General features: G+C 47.7%; 1 protein-coding gene across 1 annotated transcript in view; it reads left to right on the plus strand.

Annotated features, from left to right (window-relative positions):
* The window catches only part of LOC134983104 (oocyte zinc finger protein XlCOF7.1-like), a 163,768-nt gene that overhangs the window by 46,473 nt on the left and 89,625 nt on the right, over window positions 1–27,670 (plus strand). The window contains exons 8-9 of the mRNA XM_063948805.1: window positions 2,888–2,999; window positions 25,448–26,690. Of these exons, the coding sequence (XP_063804875.1) occupies window positions 2,888–2,999; window positions 25,448–26,690 (1,355 nt within the window). The remainder of the gene's footprint in view (window positions 1–2,887; window positions 3,000–25,447; window positions 26,691–27,670) is intronic.

Here is a 27,670-nt window from a genome sequence, read left to right on the forward strand (position 1 = left end):
GTGGACAAGTGGAGTATACCAGATGTAGGCCTGATGACGTCTCGACACAATCACAAGGTTCCAGTCTTCGGAGCAAGGACAAGGGATCCTCAAGCAGCGTTTGTGAATGCACTGGCAATTCCATGGAACTTTCGGCTGCCATACGTGTTTCCTCCAGTGTCACTCCTGCCCAAGGTACTACGGAAGTTCAAGCAAGAACGAGGAATACTGCTTCTAGTTGCTCCAGCGTGGCCCAGATGGCATGGGTTCTCAGACCTGCAGGGTCTCTCAATCGAGTGTCCTCTAATACTTCCTCAATGCCCAGACCTCCTCGTTCAGGGCCCTTGTGTTTACCAGGACCTGGCCAGACTGGCTCTGACGGTGTGGCTCTTGAAGCTTCACTCCTGAGGGCCAAAGGGATTTTCTGAGGTGGTTATTCAAACTATGTTGAAGGCCCGCAAACTGACTTCTGCACGGATTTATTATAGGGTCTGGAATACTTACTTCACCTGGTGTGCTGCTAAGAATTACGATGCATACAAGTTTAGTACTTCCAGACTTCTGGCTTTTTTGCAACAAGGCCTGGATTTAGGACTTCGCCTGGCCTCCCTCAAGGTCCACATTTCTGCCTTGTCGGTGTGGTTTCAGCGAAAAATTGTATCTATTCCTGACATTCATACATTCACTCTGGACGTACTACGGATTCAGCCTCCCTATGTCCCTCCTGTGGCTCCATGGTATCTGTTTGTTGTTCTTAATGCCTTCAAGAGTTTCCTTTTGAACCTCTTGAGTCTGTGGACCTTAAATGCCTTACGCTTAAGGTAATTTTTCTGTTAGCTATTGCCTCTACTAGGAGAGCGTCGGACTTAGGCGCTTTGTCCTGTCGTCCACCCTTTCTGATCTTTCACTGTGACCGGGCAGTTCTTAGAACTCGCCCTGGTTATCTACCTAAGGTGGTGTCATCTTTTCACGAGATTTTGGTTCTGGCCTTTATCTCTCCTGGGTTTATCCTCCAAAGAGCGGTCTTTGGATGTGGTACGGGCTCTCCGTATATATGTGGAGAGAACTGCCTCTATCAGGAGATCAGATTCTCTTTTTGTACTTTTTGGTTTTCACAAACGTGGCTGGCCTGCGAATAAGCAGACCTTGTCCAGATGAATTAGAATGGTGATTGCACAAGCTTATGCACAGGCTGGACTCCCAGCTCCTGCTGCTATCAAGGCCCATTCTACTCTGTCTGTTGGACCTTCTTGGGCGGCCCGCCGTAGCGCATCTGCTGAACAATTGTGCAAGGCGGCTACATGGTCCTCAGTGAATACGTTCATCAGGTTCTATGCCTTTGATACTTCCGCCTCCCAGGATGCTTCCTTTGGACGCTGGGTTCTTGTGCCGGCTACAGTGCATTCCCTCCCATGAGGAACTGCTTTAGGACATCCCCGATGTTATTCCCTGTGGAATACCAGTGTACCCCGCTGCAGAAAAGGAGATTTATGGTAAGACTTACCATTGTTAGATCTCTTTCTGCGAGGTACACTGACGCACTTAGCTTCTTTGGGTTTGTATGGCATTAGCCGCTGGTACCTTCTCCTGTCGTAAGAATGTGGTTCTATGTGGCTAACATCTACCGGCTCTATTTTACCTGCTACTGCATTGGACTGGTTAACAAAACTGAGCTTCAGTGCCTGGAGACGGGGCTATAGAGGAGGCGGTGCAGTGCATCCTGGGAACAATCAAAGCTTTAGCCTGCTGGTGCTTCGGATCAAGATCCAACTCTACACCCCGATGTTGTTCCCTGTGGAAACCAGTGTACCTCGCAGAAAGAGATTTAACAATGGTAAGTCTTACCCTAACTCTCCTTTTTGACTACTGCAACCTCCTCTTATTTGGGTTTCCCCTCACCAGTATGTCTCCTCTGTAATCAGCAATGCAGCAGCAAGACTGATCTTTTTATCCCGCTGCTCCTCATCTGCAGAGCCTCCCTGTAAATCCAGATACTGGCTCCACATTACCCGCGTAACCTGCGTAAGAATATAACACAACTCTTGCCTTTCTCCTTCCAGCCTCTCATTTGGCTAGTCCTCCTCTCTGATAAACATCTGTCACTTTAGCCTTCAAGACTCCTTCTGAGCTGCTCCTCACTGTCTTTACCATGGCTGACCAGACTCTCCCAACCTCAAATATTTCAAGCAGCACCTCAAAACCCCCTGTCTACTATAGTCTATCCAACACCCACTTGGGACTAGTCCCTCTGTGCGCTCTACCTGTCCTTTCTTGAGACTACTCCTTCCACACACTCTTCATTCTTATCTCATTAGCTCCTATTCTATCTACTGTGCTCCTTCCCACTAGAATGTTAGCGGTAACAGGCAGGGCCCCCTTTATGTTCTATCTTGTGTTTATATTCCTTGCATGTACTTGTTATTATGTTTAAACTGTATTATGAGTAGTCATACTGACTGTGGGGTCTAACGCCTAACAAATGATAATGACTCTACGCTATGTGATCTCTAGAGTACTTTTGTTGTGACAATAAAAGAAACTCATTTCTTCCAACCCCTCAATGATAAAAATCACTACGATGAACAGAGCAGTAACAAAATAAAGGGACAGATGTATTAAGCCTGGAGAAGTGACAAAACAGTGAGAAGTGGAAGGTGATAACGCACCAGCCAATTATTAAGGGTTTGAAAAATGACAGGAGCTGATTGGTTGGTGCGTTATCACCTTGTACTTATCACTGCTTTATCACTTCTCCAGGCTTAATACATCTGTCCCAAAGTGTATTATAACCAACACATAGAAAACATGAAATATGGTCTGGCCTCAAAGGTATAATATACTTCGGTCACTGAGGGTTTACTCTCATTCTAATAAATCAGACAATATTAATGTGTTGTGGTTTATTTAGGGTGAAGATCTGAATTATGATACAGTAGAAGATACAGAGGGAGAAGATGAGACGGATGTGAGGAGTGATCAACAGTGTAAGGTGAAGGAAATCCCTACAGGTATCAGCACAGGTGAGTAATAATCACTAAGTACAGAGTCACATATTCTCCTTGTTCTGTCACTAAAGCAATCTCTTATCCTACACCGAATGAGACAAACTATCTCACCACACTCTCTGGTGTATCTCATACATCAGGAGCCATCAGCCCCTATTATACTCCTGCTCCCCCCCTCACATCATGTCACTGTGTGTTACCAGCCCAGAGATCTGACCAGTCTCCTCCCCACACTCTCTGGTGTATCTCATACATCAGGAGCCATCAGCCCCTATTATACTCCTGCTCTCCCCCTCATATCATGTCACTGTGTGTTACCAACCCAGAGATCTGAACAGTCTCCTCCCCACACTCTCTGGTGTATCTTATACATCAGGAGCCATCAGTCCTTATTATGCTCCTGCTCTCCCCCTTACATCATGTCACTGTGTGTTACCAGCCCAGATATCTGACCAGTCTCCTACCCGCACTCTCTGGTGTATCTCATACATCAGGAGCCATCAGCCCCTATTATACTCCTGCTCTCCCCCTCACATCATGTTACTGTGTTACCAGCCCAGAGATCTGACCAGTCTCCTCCCCACACTGTCTGGTGTATCTCATACATCAGGAGCCATCAGCCCCTATTATACTCCTGCTAGTCCTCTCACATCATGTCACTGTGTGTTACCAGCCCAGAGATCTGACCAGTTTCCTCCCCACACTCTCTGGTTTATCTCATACATCAGAGCAATCAGCCCCTATTAGACTCCTGTTCTCCCCCTCACTTCATGTCACTGTCTGTTCCAGCCCAGAGATCTGACCAGTCTCCCCCCCCACTCTCTCTGGTGTATCTCCTACATCAGGAGCCATCAGCCCCTATTATACTCCTGCTCTCCCCCTGTTAGGGTCTCCTGCCCTGTGCTGCCACGTCGTCATGGCAACCGGGAGACAAGTGCTAGCGGAGTAACCTGAGCGCAGCTGATACTCCGGTTCGGGTCTTTTGCTGTGCAGTGGTTATAGGCTCTGTGCATGGCAGGGGATCCGGTGCTGGTTTTTGTGCTCACAGTCTGTGAGGTCTGAGTGGGGCGTGGACAGCACCTGCTTTATAAGGCCTCTTTTCAGGGTAAGCAGATGCTGCTGAATCTTTGTTGGTTAGTCAGTTTCTGAAAGTTAGCCAGTACTGTGTAGCTTTGTATTTGTTTGTTGCTTACTGCAAATAGGCCTGGGGATTTGGTATTACACTCTGCCAATCCAGACCTAGCAGTAAGACTGGAGTCAGTCGTTTAGCTTGCTGGGGTTCTGTTACTACTCTGTGAACTTAGCAAGTTTGCGGCTGTATTCTAAGACTTGCCTGTCTAATCCTGTCTCACTGTGCTAGGTGTCAGGGGTCAGTTTAGTTGCAGTAAGCTGAACCTGTGCACTGCAAGTGAGAATTAGGGTTGTGGAGACTCTCCTTGTGTCTATCATTCCATCTCTGACCAAGGAGTTTAGTGCCACACCCGTTGGTAACCCTTTAGGGTTTTGCTGTTGCCCTTAGCAACAGCATTTCGGGTTCTCTACGTATTAAAACACAACATCTTGCTTTTCCCATCTGAGCAGTTCTAATACAAGGGAGATACCCAGTTCCTTAGCCTCTGGGCTTCTCTGTTCACTTTGTGTGTATTTTGTTACCCTATCACCTTCTGTGTACGTTATGTCATATTCCCCAGTCTGTCTGTGAGTCCATTTGTTTTGCATAACAGTTCAAACACCAGTACATTCCTGCAGGCACTGGAGTGCATAACAGTCCTGACACCAGTACTTTCCTGCAGGCACTGGTGTGCATAACATATTCAGCAGCCTAATACTCCTGTTGAAATTTTGTGGGAATATGGAGCATACCCCTCAAAATACGTTGCAACAGGTGGTCGATCAGGTGCAGGTCCTGACTCGACAATTTAATGATTTGTCCATTAAAATGCACACCTCCCAGGCTGCTGGCGGAGCTCCCGCAGCAGCAGCACCTGCAGGGGTTAAGGAACCGAAGGTAAATCTCCAGGATCGTTTTTCTGGAGATCGCTCGCAGTTCTTTTGTTTCAAGGAGAGCTGCAAGCTATACTTCCGGCTTAGGCCTCAGTCTTCTGGGTCGGAGATTCAGCGGGTGGGCATAGTGATTTCCTTGCTACAAGGAGACCCACAGGTCTGGGCATATGGGTTGCAGCCTGACTGTCCGTCGCTTAAAAGTGTTGATGCTTTTTTTACGGCACTGGGCATGTTGTATGATGACCCTGACAAGACGGCCTCAGCCGAGGCTCAGATTTCGATCCTTAAGCAAGGGCGAAGGCCAGTTGAGGTTTACTGTACGGAGTTTCGGAGGTTGGCCCATGATACCCAGTGGAATGACCCAGCCCTGAGACACCAGTACCGAAGAGGTCTTTCTAACCAGATAAAGGACCAACTGGTACAATATCCCTTGCCTGATAGCTTGGATCAGCTCATGCAGTTATCCATCCGGGTGGATAGACGGCTGAGAGAGCGTAGGCGTGAAAGGGAGACTGAGATTTCCTTCCTTCCCAAGGGAACCTCAGACTCTGAGGAATTTTCCGAGGAGCCTATGCAGATTGGGGCTACCCGCCTCTCCTCGTGTGAGAAGACGCGGAGGAGACAGCAGGGGTTGTGTTTGTACTGTGGGAATAAAGGTCATGTGGTAGTATCATGCCCAGAAAAGCCGGAAAACTTCAGGGCCTGAGGGTGATGGGAAATATCCTGTCAGGCCAGAAGTCAGAATTTCCCAAGAAGACTTTTATCATTCCGGTGACCTTGAAGATCCTCGGTCAAACTGTCAACACTGAGGCCTTTGTGGACAGTGGGGCCGACGGGGTTTAATGGACCGCCAATTCGCCCTGAAACACTCTGTTCCCTTAGTACCCTTGGCATCGGAAATTGAGATTTGTGGGTTAAACGGGGAACCATTATCCCAAGGTAAAATTACCTCTTGCACTAGCCAGATTTCTTTGTTTATTGGAGCCACACACTCTGAAAAATTGTCCTTTTATGTGACTGTCTGTACTTTTGCCCCATTGGTGTTGGGGTTACCCTGGTTAAGGGCCCACAATCCTCAATTTGACTGGCTCTCTGGGGAGATTCTTAGTTGGGGTACTGATTGTTTCAGGAGTTGCTTGAGCCTTCCAGTCAGGCTCTCGCAGCTAAGTTTGCCAGGATTGCCAGGGTGTTATGCAGATTTTGCGGACGTGTTCTCCAAAAAAGTTGCAGAGGTACTACCTCCCCATCGCCCCTATGACTGTGCCATTGATTTGTTGCCAAATGCTAAGCTTCCCAAGAGCAGGTTGTACTCCCTGTCACGTCCTGAGACTCAGGCTATGGCAGAGTACATTCAGGAGAACTTGGCTAAAGGATTTATCAGACCTTCACAGTCTCCAGTTGGGTCGGGGTTCTTCTTCGTGGGTAAAAAGGACGGCTCGTTGCGACCCTGCATCGACTTCAGGGAATTGAACCGTATCACGATTAAAAACTCATACCCACTGCCTCTCATTTCGGTCTTGTTTGACCAGCTTCGTACTGCCACCATTTTTTCTAAGATTGACCTACGCGGTGCGTACAATCTAATCCGAATAAGAGAGGGGGATGAATGGAAGACTGCCTTTAATACCCACTCAGGGCATTATGAATATTTGGTGATGCCTTTTGGGCTCTGTAATGCCCCGGCAGTCTTCCAGGATTTCATGAATGATGTGCTCAGGGAATATTTGGATAGATTCTTAGTTGTATACTTAGATGACATCCTAATCTTCTCCCATTCCCTGGAGGAACATCGGAAGCATGTACGCTTAGTCCTCCAGAAACTCAGAGACCATCAGCTTGGGGCGAAGCTGGAGAAGTGCGAATTTGAAGTTCAGCAAATCGCATTTCTAGGATATATTATCTCCCCAGAAGGTTTCCAAATGGAGGGTTCCAAGGTACAGGCAGTCCTGGATTGGGTGCAGCCCACTAGTTTGAAGGCGCTTCAGCGTTTCCTGGGCTTTGCGAATTTTTATAGACGATTTATCGATGGATTTTCGTCTATAGTGGCGCCCTTGGTGGCACTCACTAAGAAAGGGGCGGATGTTGCTCACTGGTCTTGTGAGGCTAAAGCGGCTTTTGCCCGTCTCAAAAGGGCATTTGTTTCGGCCAAGGTGCTGCGACACCCAGATCCAGAGCGTCCTTTTGTGGTGGAGGTGGATGCCTCTGAGATGGGTATTGGGGCAGTGCTTTCTCAGATGGGAGTGTCTGATAATCGCCTTCATCCCTGTGCTTACTTTTCCCGTAAATTTTCGCCTGCCGAGATGAATTATGACGTGGGTAACCGGGAATTGTTGGCTATTAAGGATGCACTCGAGGAGTGGAGACACTGGCTTGAGGGGGCTAAGTTTGTGGTCTCAATTCTCACTGACCATAAGAATCTGGCAAATTTAGAGTCAGCAAAGCGTCTCAATGCCAGGCAGGCACGATGGGCTTTGTTTTTTGCTCGCTTTAATTTTTTGATAACATATCGCCCTGGGTCAAAAAACATCAAGGCTGATGCGCTCTCGCGGAGTTTTGCTCCAATCCAGGAGACCACCGAGGAGCCGTTGCCCATTGTTTCCCCATCATGTATTAAAGTGGGCATTACCCAGGACCTCTTATCATTAGTCCTTAGAGCACAGGAGCAGGCTCCTCCAGACCTTCCGGTAGGTCTTTTGTTTGTGCCTCCTAGGTTAAGACAGCGAGTGTTCCTGGAATTCCATGCCAAGAAGTCTGCAGGTCACCCGGGTATTGCCAGAACTCGGGAGTTGCTATCTAGGGCGGTGTGGTGGCCCTCGGTGGCTAAGGATGTGGATCAGTGGGTTCGAGCATGTGACATCTGTGCCCGAAATAAGACTCCGAGAGGGGTTCCTGTTGGCCCATTACATCCACTCTCTATCCCATCTAAGCCATGGACCCACATTTCAATGGATTTTGTGGTGGACTTGCCCAAATCCTCGGGGATGACAGCCATCTGGGTTGTCGTTGACAGGTTTTCGAAGATAGCGCACTTTGTTCCACTGGTTGGGCTGCCATCGGCCAGACGCCTGTCTGAATTATTTATGCTGCATGTTGTGCGTCTCCACGGGTTGCCACTTGATGTGGTCTCTGACCGCGGATCCCAGTTTGTGGCCAAATTCTGGAGGGCATTTTGTTCCGATCTCCAGATTTCTGTCAGCTTGTCGTCGGGCTACCATCCGCAGTCTAATGGGCAGACTGAAAGGGTGAACCAGTCCTTGGAGCAGTTCCTCAGGTGTTATGTCTCCAAGTGTCAGACTGACTGGGTTGCTCATCTGTCCATGGCGGAGTTTGCCTATAACAACGCGGCTCACTCTGCTACAGGGATCTCTCCCTTCCTTTGTGTGTATGGGCATCATCCTAAGGCCAATTCTTTTGACCCCCTGGACTCCACGCCTGGTGGTTCCTCTGTGGTTTCGGTCCTTAGAGGTATTTGGCGGAAAGTGAAGAAAGCCCTTGTGTCTGTGTCATTAGTGACCAAAAGGGTTTTTGATAAGCGGAAAAGACCCTGCAGCTTCAAATTAGGAGACTTCGTCTGGTTGTCTACCAAGAATTTGAAGTTGAGACAGCCATCTCATAAGTTAGGCCCCCGGTTCATCGGCCCTTATAAGATCACCAGGGTTATCAATCCGGTGGCATTTCAGTTGGATCTGCCCCGTTCTTTGGGTATCAATAAAACATTTAATTGTTCCCTTTTAAAACGGGCGATTAGTAATCCTTCTTCCAGTGGAAGACCTTCTCCTCTTCTGATACGTGGCCAGAGGGAGTTTGTTGTTGAAAGGATTCTTGACTCCAAGGTGGTTCGGGGTCGGCTGTCATTTTTGGTGCACTGGAAGGGGTATGGCCCGGAGGAGCGGTCGTGGGTGCGCAGTTGTGATCTTCATGCCCCCAGACTGATACGCTCTTTCTTCTCGCAGTTCCCCGATAAACCCAGTGGTAGGGGTTCTTTGACCCCTCGTCAGAGGGGGGGTACTGTTAGGGTCTCCTGCCCTGTGCTGCCACGTCGTCATGGCAACCGGGAGACAAGTGCTAGCGGAGTAACCTGAGCGCAGCTGATACTCCGGTTCGGGTCTTTTGCTGTGCAGTGGTTATAGGCTCTGTGCATGGCAGGGGATCCGGTGCTGGTTTTTGTGCTCACAGTCTGTGAGGTCTGAGTGGGGCGTGGACAGCACCTGCTTTATAAGGCCTCTTTTCAGGGTAAGCAGATGCTGCTGAATCTTTGTTGGTTAGTCAGTTTCTGAAAGTTAGCCAGTACTGTGTAGCTTTGTATTTGTTTGTTGCTTACTGCAAATAGGCCTGGGGATTTGGTATTACACTCTGCCAATCCAGACCTAGCAGTAAGACTGGAGTCAGTCGTTTAGCTTGCTGGGGTTCTGTTACTACTCTGTGAACTTAGCAAGTTTGCGGCTGTATTCTAAGACTTGCCTGTCTAATCCTGTCTCACTGTGCTAGGTGTCAGGGGTCAGTTTAGTGGCAGTAAGCTGAACCTGTGCACTGCAAGTGAGAATTAGGATTGTGGAGACTCTCCTTGTGTCTATCATTCCATCTCTGACCAAGGAGTTTACTGCCACACCCGTTGGTAACCCTTTAGGGTTTTGCTGTTGCCCTTAGCAACAGCATTTCGGGTTCTCTACGAATTAAAACACAACATCTTGCTTTTCCCATCTGAGCAGTTCTAATACAAGGGAGATACCCAGTTCCTTAGCCTCTGGGCTTCTCTGTTCACTTTGTGTGTATTTTGTTACCCTATCACCTTCTGTGTACGTTATGTCATATTCCCCAGTCTGTCTGTGAGTCCATTTGTTTTGCATAACAGTTCAAACACCAGTACATTCCTGCAGGCACTGGAGTGCATAACAGTCCTGACACCAGTACTTTCCTGCAGGCACTGGTGTGCATAACACCCCCTCACATCATGTCACTGTGTGTTACCAGCCCACAGATCTGACCAGTCTCCTCCTCACACTCCCTGGTGTATCTTATATATCAGGAGCCATCAGCCCCTATTATACTCCTGCTCTCCCCCTCACATCATGTCACTGTGTGTTACCAGCCCAGAGATCTGACCAGTCTCCTCCCTACACTCTCTGGTGTATCTCATACATCAGGAGCCATCAGCCCCTATTATACTCCTGCTCTCCCCCCTCACATCATGTCACTGTGTGTTACCAGCCCAGAGATCTGACCAGTCTCCTCCCCACTCTCTCTGGTGTATCTCATACATCAGGAGCCATCAGCCCCTATTATACTCCTGCTCTCCCCCCTCACATCATGTCACTGTGTGTTACCAGCCCAGAGATCTGTCCAGTCTCCTCCCTGCACACTCTGTGGTGTATCTCATACATCAGGAGCCATCAGCCCCTATTATACTCCTGCTCTCCTCCTCACATCATGTCACTGTGTGTTACCAGCCCAGAGATCTGACCAGTCTCCTCCCTACACTCTCTGGTGTATCTCATACATCAGGAGCCATCAGCCCCTATTATACTCCTGCTCTCCCCCCTCACATCATGTCACTGTGTGTTACCAGCCCAGAGATCTGACCAGTCTCCTCCCCACTCTCTCTGGTGTATCTCATACATCAGGAGCCATCAGCCCCTATTATTCTCCTGCTCTCCCCCCTCACATCATGTCACTGTGTGTTACCAGCCCATAGATCTGACCAGTCTCCTCCCTGCACACTCTGTGGTGTATCTCATACATCAGGAGCCATCAGCCCCTATTATACTCCTGCTCTCCTCCTCACAATATGTCACTGTGTGTTACCAGCCCAGAGATCTGACCAGTCTGCTCCCTACACTCTCTGGTGTATCTCATACATCAGGAGCCATCAGCCCCTATTATACTCCTGCTCTCCCCCCACACATCATGTCACTCTGTGTTACCAGCCCAGAGATCTGACCAGTCTCCTCCCCACTCTCTCTGGTGTATCTCATACATCAGGAGCCATCAGCCCCTATTATACTCCTGCTCTCCCCCTTCACATCATGTCACTGTGTGTTACCAGCCCAGAGATCTGACCAGTCTCCTCCCTGCACACTCTGTGGTGTATCTCATACATCAGGAGCCATCAGCCCCTATTATACTCCTGCTCTCCTCCTCACATCATGTCACTGTGTGTTACCAGCCCAGAGATCTGACCAGTCTCCTCCCTACACTCTCTGGTGTATCTCATACATCAGGAGCCATCAGCCCCTTTTATACTCCTGCTCTCCCCCCTCACATCATGTCACTGTGTGTTACCAGCCCAGAGATCTGACCAGTCTCTTCCCCACTCTCTCTGGTGTATCTTATACATCAGGAGCCATGAGCCCATATTAGACTCCTGCTCCACCCCCTCACATAATATTGTTGTGTGCTGCCAGCTACCCATGTTCCTCCCTGTCACTAGCAAATATAACATTTGCCCAATGATCCTCCCCGTGTCCTGCCGTGTAACATTAACTGCGATCCTTCCTGAGTGCAGACACAGCAAAAGATTCTGGGTTGCGACTTTAACCAAACATGTACAAAGTCGCAGATGAAGCACAACCAAACTTGGAGTAAGAAAAATCTGCTGCTGCTGCTGTATAGTAGCACCTCCTATGCAGAGTAGTGAGATGCACACTGTAGGCCAGCAATGTAGTTTTGTGGCTTCCAGTTATATTTATGAATATATGACGCACATCTTGAGCAAGAAAGATGCTCAACATGTCCAAGTCACACATGACCTGGCACGCAGAGAAGGGCTTTTTGCAGCCACTAGAGCCAGAGTTTATGAGGACACCTCTGAATTATATTTTCTGCTTGGATGTTCAAAGTGATTAAAAGTTGATTTTTGTGTTCCAGTGTGTTTATTTTAGTTTTTAGACATGTTTTTATTTCTCCATAATCCACTGGGGGATCCCGGAGTTATGCTGGGGTATAGTAAGTGGAGAGTGAAGCCTGGCACTTTGAATCTGAAGACTTTAAACAGGCTCCTCCCTGCTCTGTAATCCGCCTGGAAGACTTTTTTTTTTCTTTTAATTTTTTACTGGCATCCAGGGGCAGGCTCTGTGCTGCGGTAGCCTTCCATGTAAGGGGGGAGTCTGCAGGGAATCCTGCCACAGGGTAGCGTTCAGACATCCACAAGCACAGTGTCCACAGACACTTTCTCGCGCAACTGGATGGCTTCTGCAGATGGTACGTATGATCCATCGTAGGTTGGATCTGCAGCACAAGTCGTGGTTGCCCCCATGCCTGATGGGATTCCTGGGTTCTGGATAGGGCGGAGCCAGCGCCGGTGGTTCTTAACCCTTGCTTCCTATTGGCTGCACCTGCAGTTATCTGGCCCCTGGTAGTGGAGCTACCCAGCAATGCACTGCTCCCCTCTGTGTGTTTTGCACTTTCTGCACATGATCTGCTCGCCTAAACGCTCCTGCGGAGGCATTAGCAGCCCCACAGGCATCCCTTAAGTGACACCACTAGGACCTCCTCCACTTCAGCAAACTCAGCAGCGGTCTGGAAGACTTCTGGTGCAGGTTCTTCTCTCTTCCCTTATATATAATAATATCAGCAAAATCATTGCCTTAGGCACAGGTGTTATAAGTTATTTTCTTGCCCCTTCTTTTTTTCATAGCTCTTGGTCCTCTTTTGGTCTTTCCTTTTTGCTCCTTTCACTCTGTGGGTAGACAGTGATCCAGAAGAGCCTGTGGACATTCTTCGTTGACTAGCGGTCGGATAGACAAAAGGACGTTTGCTCTATCCTTCCCGTTGTCCATATGCAAAGGCTGCAGACGAACCAGCTGCATGACTGGTTACCTGCCTACTTTGCGGATTCTATAAAGTGGTGTCATCTTGCTCAGTTTCTAACAGATACCTGGATAAAGAATACCATCTCAACAGAGTCTTTGGAACCTCTTCCAGAGAGGTTCTTTTACACAGGCCTTCCATTCTCATCTTGAAATATGCAATACAGAAACTTATATTGTACAGTGGCTTCATTCAGGTTCCAGTGGGTCAAAGGCCCAAGGGTTTCTACTTCAATTTTGTTGCTGTTACAAAGTTGGACGGATTGGTACAACCCTTTCTCAACTTCAGCATCTTAAATGTTCATTCAGTCAGCTTAAGTATGGAAGCAGGGGAATTATTGGTGTCCTTTCACATTCTGGATGTTTACTTACACATCCCAATATGGACACTACATCAGTCCTATCTACGGTTCATGATTCGGAATGCCCGCTTCCAGTTCAGGGCTTTTCCATTCTGGCTCTCTTCTGCCCCTCGTGTCTTCACCAAAACAATGGCAGTGATGGTGGCCCACCTCCGGTTCTTGGGAGCTACGACGATCTTCTTCTAAAGGCACCATCTTTGGAGATACCTTCACCTCTCACCTTCAGCTAACTCATACAATCCTTTCTACTGCAGGGTACACTGGGCTCCACGAGGATTCACATTGGGGGAGTAGAGTAGGACCTTGATCCGAGGCACCAACAGGCTCAAAGCTTTTGACTGTTCCCAAGATGCACAGCGCCGCCTTCTCTATAAACCCTCCCTCATGCACAGGAGCTCAGTTTGTAAGTTGGTGCCATACAGTAAGCAGGCACTTAACAGTAGGGCTGTCTTAGGCAGTCTATTGATAGCTTAAATGAAGAATAAAGAAGATTTTTTTTTTCTACAAGACTTCAAGAGCTGCTGCAGGCACAGCCTTTCTGACTTGTCTGTGTGCGGCTCCCTCACCCCCAGCAGCGCTGTATACTCCCGTGCTGTCCACCCGGATCGTGGGGCCGCAGACAAGGAGGCGGTAAGGGGCTTTTGTGCCCGCTCTTTACCGCGATCCAGCATGGCCGTAGGAGGCAGGCCGCGCGCGCTGGAGTAGACACTGATTACTGGGCAGCAGCTTCACTAGCCACCATGGACATCTTATGGGCACAGGTCAGGGGGTATTTTATTATCATACTCCGTTTTACACTAAGCCCGCAGTGCCCGGTGGGGATGCCAGCAGGGGGAGCAGGTCGGATCTATGGCCCCAGCCCCAGGGCGCCATAGAGCTGAGCTGTTCCTGGGACTGCTGGGGCAAATCCTCCTCTGTAGAACCACCTGACTGCCAGCGCTGTGCTTCCTACAGGACACTTAAGTATTCTACCTGTCACTGGGACTGTGTTAGTTAAGAAAGAGTGCATACATTCAGGGTTGTGTGGTACAAACACCGTGTGATATACATCCAGTCTTTACTGTGTTTGTTATATCTATTGTTCACACATATAGCCATACTGAGTATTACTTTGTATTGCTAGTCCAGTGCAGTTTATGGCACATAATTTTTGCATGGTACGCTTGTGACTATATATGTGTGTGTGTGCATGTAGCTGCTGTGTGGTTGCCTCATTACAGGGTATTTCACTCAGTGGGCTACTCCTATATTACTATACCTGAGGGGGCCAAGTGTATCAGGTTTCTTTCCGTTTAATATAGGATTGTATCACAAGATAACACTTGCTGTGTATTTTTACTTGTGATTTATGGTCACTTTATACGTTTATATCTATTTAACTCCCGGTCTGTACTGTCATAGTCACATTTCACGGGTGTTCTTGCTAGGTATATTGTTGCTACACTTTGTACCTGGTTGCCCGATATTGGTGGTCATTCCGAGTTGTTCGCTCTGTATTTTTTATTGCATCGCAGCGATTTTCCGCTTAATGCGCATGCGCAATGTCCGCACTGCGCCAAGTAAATTTGCTATGCAGTTAGGAATTTTACTCACGGCTTTTTCATCGTTCTGGTGATCGTAATGTGATTGACAGGAAATGGGTGTTACTGGGCGGAAACTGGCCGTTTTATGGGTGTGTGCGGAAAAACGCTACCAATTCTGGGAAAAACGCGGGAGTGGCTGGAGAAACGGAGGAGTGTCTGGGTGAACGCTGGGTGTGTTTGTGACGTCAAACCAGGAATGACAAGCACTGAAATGATCGCAGATGCCGAGTAAGTCTGGAGCTACTCTGAAACTGCTAAGAGAGGTCTAATCGCAATATTGCGAATACGTCGGTCGCAATTTTGATAAGCTAAGATTCACTCCCAGTAGGCGGCGGCTTAGCGTAAGTAAATCTGCTAAAAGCAGCTTGCGAGCGAACAACTCGGAATGAGGGCCATTGTAAACACTGTTATGTCTGCTACACGTGGCAATGACGCTGGGGCTTCTCCCACATTGCTTGGTAGTGAGACTGCGGACGTGATAGAGGATAATATGGCAGCGGAGAGTTCAGGTTCAGGGGGTTCTTTACCCCCCCAGTGGGTCGGTAGCACCTGGGGCATCACAGGACCCACCTTGGGCTACGTTTCCCACGCTGTTAAATACGCTTGTAACTAATTTGGCGCCGCCTGTGGGACCACCTGTGCCACTGCAGCAGTTTATGGTCCCTGCTATTAATCTGCCATGGGCAGATCAAATCTCCACTCAGTTACAGCATTTGTACCGGTCACTGTCTAAATCTAAGTGTCAGTCTCGCCCACCTAAGACTAAGTCGTCTTCTAAACGGGCCATTACCTCCTCCCAATCCACTGCTATCCCAGACACGTCCTCTGACGAGGATGGTGCATATACTGATCCCACAGACACTGACACAGATGTTTCTGATGGGGAAGGGAAATCATTGGTGGATGTCCCGGATTTGATTGAAGCGATTAGGCTCATTCTTCAGGTGTCTGATGATCCTGAGGCTGTTTCTAAGAAACCGGATAGGTTCAAACGAAAGAAGGTGGTTAAACAAGTTTTACCTCATTCTGAACACCTGGTTGACATATGTCAGGAATCCTGGGAAAATCCAGGGACAAAATTCACACCGAATAAGAGACTGTTGGGTCGCTATCCTCTCTCTGTGGCGCGTATGGTTGTTTCCTCTGTTCTACCAGTAACTACCGTCACCTCTCTGAAGGAACCGACGGATAGATGTGTGGAGGGTTGTTTAAAAGTGATTTATACCCTAACGGGGGCTGTGCATAGGCCAACCATTGCAGCAACTTGGGCTGCTGAAGCTGTTGAGGCGTGGGCTCAGGAGCTTGAGGCGGAATTGCCTTCCAATGCATCTGAGCATGCTCGACAATGTTTCTCGTATATTACCACGGCTTCTCTGTACCTTAAGGAGGCAGCCTCTGATGCAGGGGTGCTCGCGGCCAAGGCTGCTACTGCATCCATCTTGGCCAGACGTATCCTTTGGTAGAGATCCTGGTCGGTGGATATAGATTCCAAGAAAACCCTGGAGGGAGATATTCTCTTTGGAGAAGACCTCAGTAAGATTGTGGCTGAACTGGCTACTGCCAAGACAGCTTGCCTACCTAGTACGGCACCTTCCGCACAGAAGGCTAAAAGTACTTTCCTTCTGCTCTTTCGTCCTCCAGGAAAAGCTAAAGGTCAGGCGTACCCAAAGCAAACTCATGCTTCCAGACCTGCCAAGCCCAGACTGAAGTGCGCCTGGTCCGCCCGTTAGCCAGCTTCCAAAACTGACAAGCCTGCCGCATGACGGGACAGGCCTCCCTCTGGGGGATCCCAGGGTGGGGGGCCGACTTCTAGGTTTTGCCTAGGAGTGGTTGAAGACCACTTCAGATACCAGGGTGAGGGAAATCGTTGCTCGAGGTTACGCCATACCCTTCAAGAACCGTCCCCCGCATCGATTTTGCCTGACAGATGTGCCTCTGGATCCTGCAAAAGCAAGCACTTTGCACTCGGTAGTACATTCCCTCCTGACCACAGGAGTGGTAGTATAAGTGCCTCTGGCTCAGAAAGGCAAGGGGTACTATTCACCGCTGTTCCTAGTCCCGAAACCGAACGGGTCCTCGTTGCCCATTCTCAGTCTGAAGTCCTTGAACAAGCATGTGCGGGTCTCCAAGTTTCGTATGGAAACGCTGTGCTCTATTGTTCTGACCTTGGAGCCTGGGAACTATATGGTCTCCCTGGACATACAGGATGCCTACCTGCATATTCCTATTGTGGTATCTCATCAGCAGTACCTGAGGTTTGTGGTGGGCAACCTTCATTACCAATTTCGGGCGTTACCCTTTGGTTTGACAATGGCTCACCAAGTTTTCACCAAAGTTATGGCGGTCATGGCTGCTACACTCCGCCGTTGAGGGGTCAGGATCCTACCGTACTTGGACAATTTGTTGATCCTGGCAAATTCCCCAGAATTTCTCCTGTGTCATCTCGATCTGACGGTCCAGTGCATGAAAGCCCATGGGTGGCTGATCAACTGGAAGAAATCCTCCCTGGTTCCTGCTCGGAGCATGATACATCTGGGAGCGTTAGTGGACACTCACAACCAACGGTTGTTCCTGTCTCAGGAGAAAGTCCTAAAGCTTCAGGACAGGATTCGATACTTCCTATGTCGTTCGCAAGTGTCGATACATTCGGCAATGCAAGTGCTAGGTCTCATGGTGTCGGCTTTCGACATGGTAGAGTATGCTCAATTCCACTCTCGCCCTCTGCAGAAGTTAATTCTGACCAAGTGGGACGGCCTGCCTTACCGGATCAGATCTCACATGATCTCCTTGTCTCCGGAGGTCCGCCTGTCACTGAGCTTGTGGCTTCAGGACCATCAATTGTACAGGGACCGTCCCTTCTGGATTGCCAGTCTGAGAGGTTGGGGCGCGGTGTTGGAACAACACTCTCTTTAGGGTCGGTGGACCAAGGAGGAGTCTCTGCTCCCTATCAATATTCTGGAACTGCGGGCAGTATTCAACGCATTGACAATGGCCCAGCAGCTAATACAGAATAGACCTGTTGAAGTACAGTCGGACAACGCCACCACGGTGGAGTACATAAATCATCAAGGCAGCACTCGAAGCCACATGGCATTGAGGGAAGTATCACGGATCCTTCAGTGGGCGGAACGCCATCTGCCAGCCATATCCGCAGTATTCAGTCCTGAACTGGGACGCGGACTACCTCAGTCGTCAGGACGTACACGCCGGAGAGTGGAGCCTCCATCCGGAGGTGTTTCAACTTCTCGTGGACACGTGGGGCCTTCCAGACGTGGATCTGATGGCGTCTCGACACAATCACAAGGTTTCGGTCTTCAGAGCAAGGGCAAGGGATCCTCAAGCTGCATTCGTGGACGCTCTGGCAAGTCCATGGAACTTTCAGCTACCATATGTGTTCCCTCCGGTGTACTCCTGCCCAGAGTAATAAGGAAGTTCAAGCAAGAAGGAGGAACCCTGCTACTGGTCGCTCCAGCGTGCCCCAGACGGCATTGGTTTTCTGATCTCCTGGGTCTCTCATGGGATCGTTCCCTTCTACTTCCACAACGACCAGACCGCCTCGTTCAGGGCCCTTGTGTTTACCAGGATTTGGCCCGTCTGGCTTTGACGGCATGGCTCTTGAAGCTTCCTGTCACAACTGAGGGCCTGAGCTGACGGGAGGCAGCCTCAGTTGTAGGGGCTGAGATGTACCGGAACCGGGGAGGTTGTATCAGACCCCTGGACATGTAAGTAACATGAAGAATAACCGCCCGAAGGCGTGACCACGACAACTTGGATAAAAGTCAATGATGTTTATTTATGACAAACTCCGTTACACAGCAGTAGTAAAGGAAACATAAAAATCAGCAGAGAATAAACACAGTTCCTGGGTACTACAGGGTGGCAAGAGCCACAGGGCTCTGGTAGTGTGAGATAGTTCTTATAATCTTCTAGTTGGAAAGTCCTTACCAGGCCCGACTGTAGCAATGGAGATAGCCCAGGATTGTACCAGCTGGTGTTCCAGGAAAAGCTGGGCTGCTGTAGATAAAACGGCTGCTGTGGATACTGGCTGGAACCAGACTGTTGTTGGCACGGAGTGGATACTGGCTGGAACCAGTTAAATAATAAATGAACTTGAGAGCGATGAAATATGAGCTGAAGTTTGGAGTTTGAGAGCGGGGAAATTATAATGCCGGTGATAAATGATAATCTGCAGAAAAGGGTACCGGCACTTTAAGAAGAGCTGACCTCTGCTGGAAGCTGGATGCTGAAAGCAGGTAGATCTGTAGCTGGAAGCAGATGAATCCAAATGGATAGGAAAGTCAGGCTACACCGCAGGTGGAATGCTGGTGCGGGTCTCTATGGCCCTCATTCCGAGTTGTTCGCTCGGAGATTTTCATCGCATCGCAGTGAGAATTCTCTTAGTGCACATGCGCAATGTTCGCACTGCGACTGCGCCAAGTAACTTTACTATGAAGAAAGTAAGTTTACTCACGGCTTTTTCATCGCTCCGACGTTCGCATTGTGATTGACAGGAAATGGGTGTTACTGAGCGGATGCACGGCGTTTTAGGGGCGTGTGGCTGAAAACGCTACAGTTTCCGGAAAAAACGCAGGAGTGGCCGGGGAAACGGTGGGTGTGCCTGGGCGAACGCTGGGTGTGTTTATGACGTCAGCCAGGAACGAAAAGCACTGAACTGATCGCACAGGCAGAGTAAGTCTGAAGCTACTCAAAAACTGCTAACTCGTTTGTGATCGCAATATTGCGCATACATCGGTCGCACATTTAAGAAGCTAAGATTCACTCCCAGTAGGCGGCGGCTTAGCGTGTGTAACTCTGCTAAAATCGCCTTGCGAGCGATCAACTCGGAATGAGGGCCTATAGTGGAAGTCTTGAGACAGGAGCTGGAACCTGGAAGACAGTCACAGGAGAGAGACAAACTGGAACTAGGTTTGACAACCAAAGCACTGACGCCTTCCTTGCTCAGGCACAGTATATTTATACCTGCAGCAAGGAAGGGATTGGCTAGGCAATTATGCAGATAAACAATACAGACAATAGATTGGTGGAAATGATCAGCTGACAACATCCAAGATGGCTGCGCCCATGCAGACACTTGGAGGGAAGTTTGGTTTGTAATCCATGTGGTAATGAAAACAGTAATGGCGGCGCCGGCCACCGGAGACAGGAGACGCCAGGCTGATAAGTGCACATCCAACCACGCGGGTACAGCGGAGGCCGCGGCTGACGTAATCGCCACTCAGACACTCTGCATGCAGAAGCTCAGGGACGGCGGCGGAGGCCGCGGGAGACGCCATGCCAGATGTAATATGGCGCTACTGTAACAGTGTCTCAGAGAAACAGGAGAGGAGGCAGGAATGTGGACGTCAGGATAACAGATGGGATCCGGTCCTGGAGCGCTGAGCCAGCCTCAGGAGGCATCTGATGGGTAAGAAATGGCGTCCAGATACCCGGATCGTGACACTTCCGTCCTGAGGGCCAAGGATTTTTCTGAAGCGGTCGTTCAAACTATGTTGAAGGCCAGTAAGACGGCTTCTGCTCGGATTTACCATAGGGTCTGGAATGCTTACTTTACTTGGTGTGCGTCTCACAATCATGACATTTTCAAGTTTAGAATGGCTAAGCGTTTGGCCTTTCTACGACAGGGCCTGGACTCCCTCAAGGTTCACATCTCTGCCTTGTCGGTTTGGTTTCAGAGAAAAATTGCTACACTGCCTGATGTACATACATTCACCCAGGGTGTGTTGCAGATTCAGCCTCCTTATGTGCCACCTGTGGCTCCTTGGGACTTGTCGGTGGTTTTGGAGGCCTTGCAAGAGTCTCCGTTTGAGCCTCTTGCCTCTGCTGACCTTAATTGGCTTTCCCTTAAGGTCCTATTCTTGCTGGCGATTGCTTCAGCTAGAAGGGTCTCGGACTTGAGTGCCTTATCCTGTAAGTCTCCCTATTTGATTTTTCAGAGTTCAGTATGGTATGCCGGTGGCCGGGCTCCCGGCGGCCAGCATACCGGCGCCGGAAGCCCGACCACCAGCTTACCAACAGTGTGGCGAGCGCAAATGAGCCCCTTGCGGGCTCGCTGCGGGCACGGTGACGCGCTACGCACGCCACGCTATTTAATTCTCCCTCCAGGGGGGTCGTGGACCCCCACGAGGGAGAATAAGTGTCGGTATGCCGGCTGTCGGGATTCCGGCGCCGGGATCCCGTCAGTCGGCATACTGAAGACCACCAGATTTTTCACTGTGACCGGGCGGTTCTTAGAACATTGCCAGGTTATTTACCTAAGGTGGTGTCTTCCTTCCACCTTAACCAGGAAATTGTGGTTCCGGCCTTTAATTCTCCTGAGTTGTCTTCCAAAGAGCGGTCTTTGGATGTGGTATAGGCTCTCCGTATCTATGTGAAGAGAAATTCCTCCACTAGGAAATCTGAATCTCTTTTTGTATTGTTTGGTTTTCACAAACGTGGCTGGCCTGCTTCCAAGCAGACTTTGGCCAGATGGATTAGAATGGTGATTGCACATGCTTATGTACAGGCTGGTCGTCCGGTTCCTGCTACCATTAAAGCCAATTCTACTCGGTCGGTTGGACCTTCTTGGGCGGCCCACCGTGGTGCAACCCTTGAACAGTTGTGCAAGGCGGCAACGTGGTCCTCAGGGAACACGTTTATAAGGTTTTATGCCTTCGATACCACCGCTTCCCAGGATGCTTCCTTTGGATGCCGGATTCCGCTACAGTGCATCCCCTCTCATACGGAACTGCTTTAGGACATCCCCGATGTGAATCTTTGTGGAGCCCAGTGTACCTTGCAGCAGAAAATGAGATTTATGGTAAGAACTTACCGTTGTTAAATCTCTTTCTGCGAGGTACGCTGGGCTCCACAAGGCGCCCACCCTGACGCACTTAGCTTCTTTGGGTTGGTATTGACATAGCCGCTGACACCCTCTCCTGCGGTGAGTGTGCGGTGTACTTGGCTACGAGCGATTGTCGTCTCTGTTACCTGCTACTGCATTGGGCTGGTAAACGAAACTGAGCTCCTGTGCATGAGGGCGGTGTTATAGAGGAGGCGGCGCTGTGCATCATGGGTACAGTCAAAAGCTTTGAGCCTGTTGGTGCCTCGGATCAAGATCCTACTCTACACCCCCGATGTGAATCCTTGTGGAGCCCAGTGTACCTCGCAGAAAGAGATTTAACAACGGTAAGTTCTTACCATAAATCTTGTTTTTTTCACATGGCTGGATGATAAACTTCAAGAAATACCACCTGGTTCCGTCCCAGCATTTGATACTTCTCAGGATGCTCTTCGACACATCCTTAAAGAGGATCTTTCTTCCATAACATATCTGCACTCCAGTTGTTAATATGTCTGGTGCTTTGGAAAAGGAAGATCTCAATACACCTAGGTACGTGCCTTCGAGGCAGTCCAGTTTGGCAGATTGCACTCCAGGGATCTTCAACTGGATCTGCTCTCCAAGTGAGATGGATCTCATCTTCACCTGTCCTGAGTGATTTATCTCTCCCCTAATTCTAGTCTGTTCCTTCTTTGGTGGTTGTACTCAATGCACCTCACAGACAGGCAGCTATTCCCCATATGGAATTGGATGTTAGTCACCACAGATGCTAGCCTCAGAGGGTGGGACTCTGTGGTACTCCATTCTCCATTCCAGGGACTCTGGTTCTGGTTAGCATTGCTGCATTACAGGACTGAGGTCATGGGTTTGATTCCCACCATGGCCCCTAACTGTGTGGCGTTTGTATATCCTCCCCGTGCTTGCGTGAGTTTTCCTCCGGGTACCCCGGCTTCCTCCCACAATCCAAAAATATACTGGTAGGTAAATTTGCTCCCAACAAAATGAACACTAGCATGAATGTGTGTGTGTGTGTGTGTGTGTGTGTGTACATGTGGTAGGGAATATAGATTGTAAGCTCCACTGGGGCAGGGACTGATGTGAATGGCCAAATGTTGTATGTAAAAGCGCTGAGGAATATGTCTACGCTATATAAATAACTGGTAATATTAAATGTCCTAACGCTCAGAGAAATTCAGAGCTCTTCTAGCTGCTCAAGAGCTGCTGCGGGGTCTGCCTGTCCAGATACGATTGGACAACGTCACTGCAGTGGCTTATATGAATCACCAGGGTGGCACAATGAGCCCCTTGGTGATGCGAGAGACAGCTCAGATCTTCTGGTGAGCCAAACCACACATTCCAAACATCATTACAATTTTCATCGTGGGAGTTAAAAATTGGAAGGCGGATTACCTCAGCCATCAGGTTCTTCAACCTGGGAGTATATTTACTAAAAGTTCGAGTTTCATGGGATTTGGCATTTGGTTTCCATTTGATTTGGATTGAAGAGATTTACTAAAGACCGAATCGAATGTCAAATCGATTCTAAAGCCAAATTTAACTCACATGCCAATAGAAATCAAATTTATGAAAAACATTGAAGTTTTCTCAAAGCCCAACATAGAATCGCCTTATTTATTAAAATTCGATATGCAAATCGATTTAAAATCAAACTCAAAATTGAACCTCAAATCCCCAAATGTTTAGAATGATGTTAGACATTCGATTTTGGCTTCTAAACACCATTCTAATGATTGAAATTGATGATGAAATTGATAGTGATTACTTTTTAAGTACACTAAAGCATTTAGGGCAGTGTGGAAGTAGTAATAATGGATGGCCAAGGTTATGGTATGTTGCGCACCTACCTGCACAATGCAAATCACCACCTGAGCTAACCCTGGAGGATCAATCAGAGCACCATCAGCAGCTTCATGAGTTGAATAGTGTACATATTTATACTTATAGACATCATACTTATTCCACGAATGTGCAATAGGTAGCACCAGAGCACAATGGGGGTAATTCCAAGTTGATCGCAGCAGGAATTTTTTTAGCAATTGGGCAAAACCATGTGCACTGCAGGGGGGGCAGATATAACATTTGCAGAGAGAGTTAGATTTGGGTGTGGTGTGTTCAATCTGCAATCTAAATTGCAGTGTAAAAATAAAGCAGCCAGTATTGACCCTGCACAGAAACAAAATAACCCACCCAAATCTAACTCTCTCTGCAAATGTTATATCTGCCTCCCTTGCAGTGCACATGGTTTTGCCCAATTGCTAACTTTCTTGCTGCTGCGATCAACTCAGAATTACCCCCAATATTGGGCAATTTGGCTGGATGATATAATGAATTTTAAAATCGTGAGTGTTGTAACTGGTTATTCTGGTTCATCCGATGAGTCCTACATCCATAGCAATTCATCCCTGTCTTCAAAAATGATTGTGGGACAAATGCCAGAGGGATGGTTTTTGTGTAAGATACCAGTATGTGCTAATAAAGCAGCTTATAGTAATTGTTACTATATTATTCTAATTTGTTCCCCTTCCACCAAAAAAGGTTATTTAGGCTATTGTTGTTGCTCCTGGCTTTTGACTTCATTGTCAAATCCACAAACTCCTGCTGAGCATAAGTATGAAGAGCCACATATAGCCACCCAACAGAATGCACCTTTTGTTTATTAAAAAAAAAATTTGGAAAACATTATTAAATCATATGCCAAAAGTGTTTTCATGCTCTGCTGCTGTCTATTGCATAATCGCGTATTAAATAAACCACTCCCCACAGGTTATGCAATAAACAAGGAGCAGGCTGAGGGTTTTTTTTTACCAACAAGTTACTATGTGTGCACAGAAAGTGGAAGGCAGCCATGAAGGCAGATTAGAGCTACGCTTTATGCAGATTATTATTATTACGCAGATTATGTCAACTATTTCAGCTGTAAGTGTTTAAAAAATGTTTTAATCATCAGTTAAGTTTTCATGTGTTAAACAGTGTAAAGAGAGAGCTTCCCCTTTAATTAGTGTGCATGTGATACATTTGGACCAATAGGAAGCAATAAGGAAGTCCTGTTCAATTTTGCATTCAAATTTGCTGGGGATTTTAATGGGCATTTGAGGTTTGATTTTGGAAGGGATTTCATAAATTCAACTCAAAATCCCTTCCAAACATGAATCCACATCAAACTTGATTTGAAAATCAAATGCCAAATCGTATTCTAGTAAATTAGGGATTTTTTTAAGGATTTTCGAAAATCAAAAAGAATCGATTTCAATTGATTTTATGGGTTCATAAAAATGATTCCAAAATTACATTTTAGTAAATATACCCCCTGGCGAGTGGTCTCTTCACCCAGAGGTGTTTCAGGCTATAGTGGACAAATGGACCTTTCCAGGAGTAGATCTCATGGCATCACACCTCAATCATAAGGTTCCCCTTTATTGCTCAAGTGCAAGGTACCCCACAGCTCTGGCAGCAGATGCTCTGTCTCTGCCGTGGACCTTTCACCTTAGTTACCTGTTTTCCTCTTTTTTAACCCTAACCCTCTTTTTCCACTTCTCCCGCAAGTTCTCAATGCAGTTAGAGGGAGCGGATAAGACTAGTCTTGGTGACCCCAGATTGGCCACAAAGGGTGAGGTACTCAAATCTACAGGGTCTTCTCATAGATCTACAGGATCTTCTGGACAGGGTAATAGCCACATAGCAATGTTACATCCTAGTATTTAATCATTGAATTCTTCATTCACAAATTGAAATATGAAAATGTTGAAGTCACTGACTAGGGAAATGTTGGGCACAGCAATGCACGTCTTACTATAGTAACTGGTATAGTTCTGCAGGGATGCTAATTCCCATATATTTATTTTGTTCCCAGCAGATGGACACAACAGAAGGAATAACTCGGGGAGACATCTCATATTATCTCCAAATTGTGTGAGAGATGATGATAACTTCTCACAGGATTCTCCAGGAGAAAGCCCCTTTGCCTTAAGTATACATCCAGCCTTTCTCGGTGCAGATATATCATCTGATTTCTCTAACCATGAAGACTGTTCCCCTGATAATTCCAGTATTGATACACACAGTTCAGATCATACAGATGATGAACCATTTTCATGTTCTGAATGTGGGAAATGTTTTAAAAAGCAGCTAAGTCTTTCTATACATCAGAAGAGAGTTCACACATCTGAGAGGCCATTTTCGTGTTCTGAGTGTGGGAAATGTTTTAAAATGAAAGGAGATCTAAATAGACATAACAAAATTCACACAGGTGAGAAGCCATTTCCATGTTCTGAGTGTGGGAAATGTTTTAGAAATCAGTCTGCACTTTATTCACATCAGAGAACTCACACAGGTGAGAAGCCGTTTCCATGTTCTGAATGCGGAAAATGTTTTGCATGTAAAGGAACACTTGAAGACCATCGGAGATCTCACACAGGTGAGAGACCATTTCAGTGTTCTGAGTGTGGAAAAGGCTTTATAACGAAAGACTGTCTTTATAGACATCAGAGGTCTCACACAGGTGAGAGACCATTTCAGTGTTCTGAATGTGGGAAATGTTTTGCACTGAAAGGAGTTCTTGTTAGACATAAGAGAGTCCACACAGGGGAGAAGCCATTTTCATGTTCTGAATGTGGAAAATGTTTTATGAGTTCAGCAAAACTGATTAAGCATCAGAGAGTTCACACAGGAGAAAAGCCATTTCCATGTTCTGAGTGTGGGAGAGGCTTTAGTGAGAAATCAGAGCTTGTTAATCATCAAAGAGTCCACACAGGTGAGAAGCCATTTACATGTTCTGAATGTGGGAAATGTTTTACACGTCATGGATCACTTGCTTCACATAAGAGAACTCACACAGGTGAGAAGCCATATTCATGTTCTGAATGTGGGAAATGTTTTGCACAGCATGGAACGTTGGATAGCCATCGGAAAACTCACACGGGTGAGAAGCCATTTCCATGTTCTGAATGTGGGAAATGTTTTACAGCCAAAATACAACGTAATAGACACATGTCAGTTCATACAGAGGAAAGGCCATTTTCATGCTCTGAATGTGGGAAGTGTTTCAAATATAAATCAACTCTTTTGAATCATCAGAAACTTCACACAGAAGAAATGTGAGCAACTAGAAAAATAGAAATTGCAGTGGTTATTGCAATACTATAATTTTCTTTTTTTAAAATAAGCATAAATATAATTGAGAACAAGAGAGTATCTCCGGCGCTGAGAAGGGGACTTTATACATCAGATCTTCAGTGTGACGCTTCTTCTTTTTGAACTAACACCTTATGGGTATATTTACTAAAGGTCAAAAATACCACATCAATAATTAAAGCCTATATTCTGATATATCTAAATGGTTTCCAGGGCCTATATTTAAGCCTCTCTGATGGGTCATAGGGTCCTTGTATGTCAGTCATTTGCTCTGTCTAGACATGAGAGGTGTAGGATAAGTGGGAGGCCCCCGGACCCCATCCGCATCTTCAAGCGTTCCCTGAAAACTCACCTCTTTAGGCAGTTTATCACATTCCAGAACCGCTCACTCAACCTTCATAAGCTTTCCTATCCATTTGTATTCCCTCTGTACAGTCCACACATATTTCTGCTGCGGGGTACACTGGGTCCACAAGGATTAACATTGGGGCGTAGAGTAGGATCTTGATCTGAGGCACCAACAGGCTCAAAGCTTTTGACTGTTCACAAATTGCTCAGTGCCGCCTCCTCTATAACCCCGCCTCCATGCACAGGGAGCTCAGTTTGTAAGTTGGTGCCATGCAATATGCAGGCACTTTACAGGGGGCTGCCTCAGGCAGCCTATTCAGAGCTTCATTTTAGAAGAAAAACAGAAGATTCTTGTCAGAATACTACAGGGCTGCAGCAGGACTAGTCTCACAGACATCCCTGCGTGCAGCTCCGTCACCCCCAGCGGCGCTGTATACTCCCGTGCCCTGGTTGACAGGTCACTGCAGCGGAGGCTCTGGTTTCTTCTAACAAGTCAGTCACACACACGCCGACCTACCGGATCGTGGGGCCGCTGACAAGGGAGATGTAAGGGGCTTCTATGCCCGCACTTTACCGCGATCCAGCGCGGCCATAG

This window comes from Pseudophryne corroboree, assembly GCF_028390025.1.
Source record: "Pseudophryne corroboree isolate aPseCor3 chromosome 3 unlocalized genomic scaffold, aPseCor3.hap2 SUPER_3_unloc_1, whole genome shotgun sequence".
Classification (NCBI taxonomy): Eukaryota; Metazoa; Chordata; class Amphibia; order Anura; family Myobatrachidae; genus Pseudophryne; species Pseudophryne corroboree.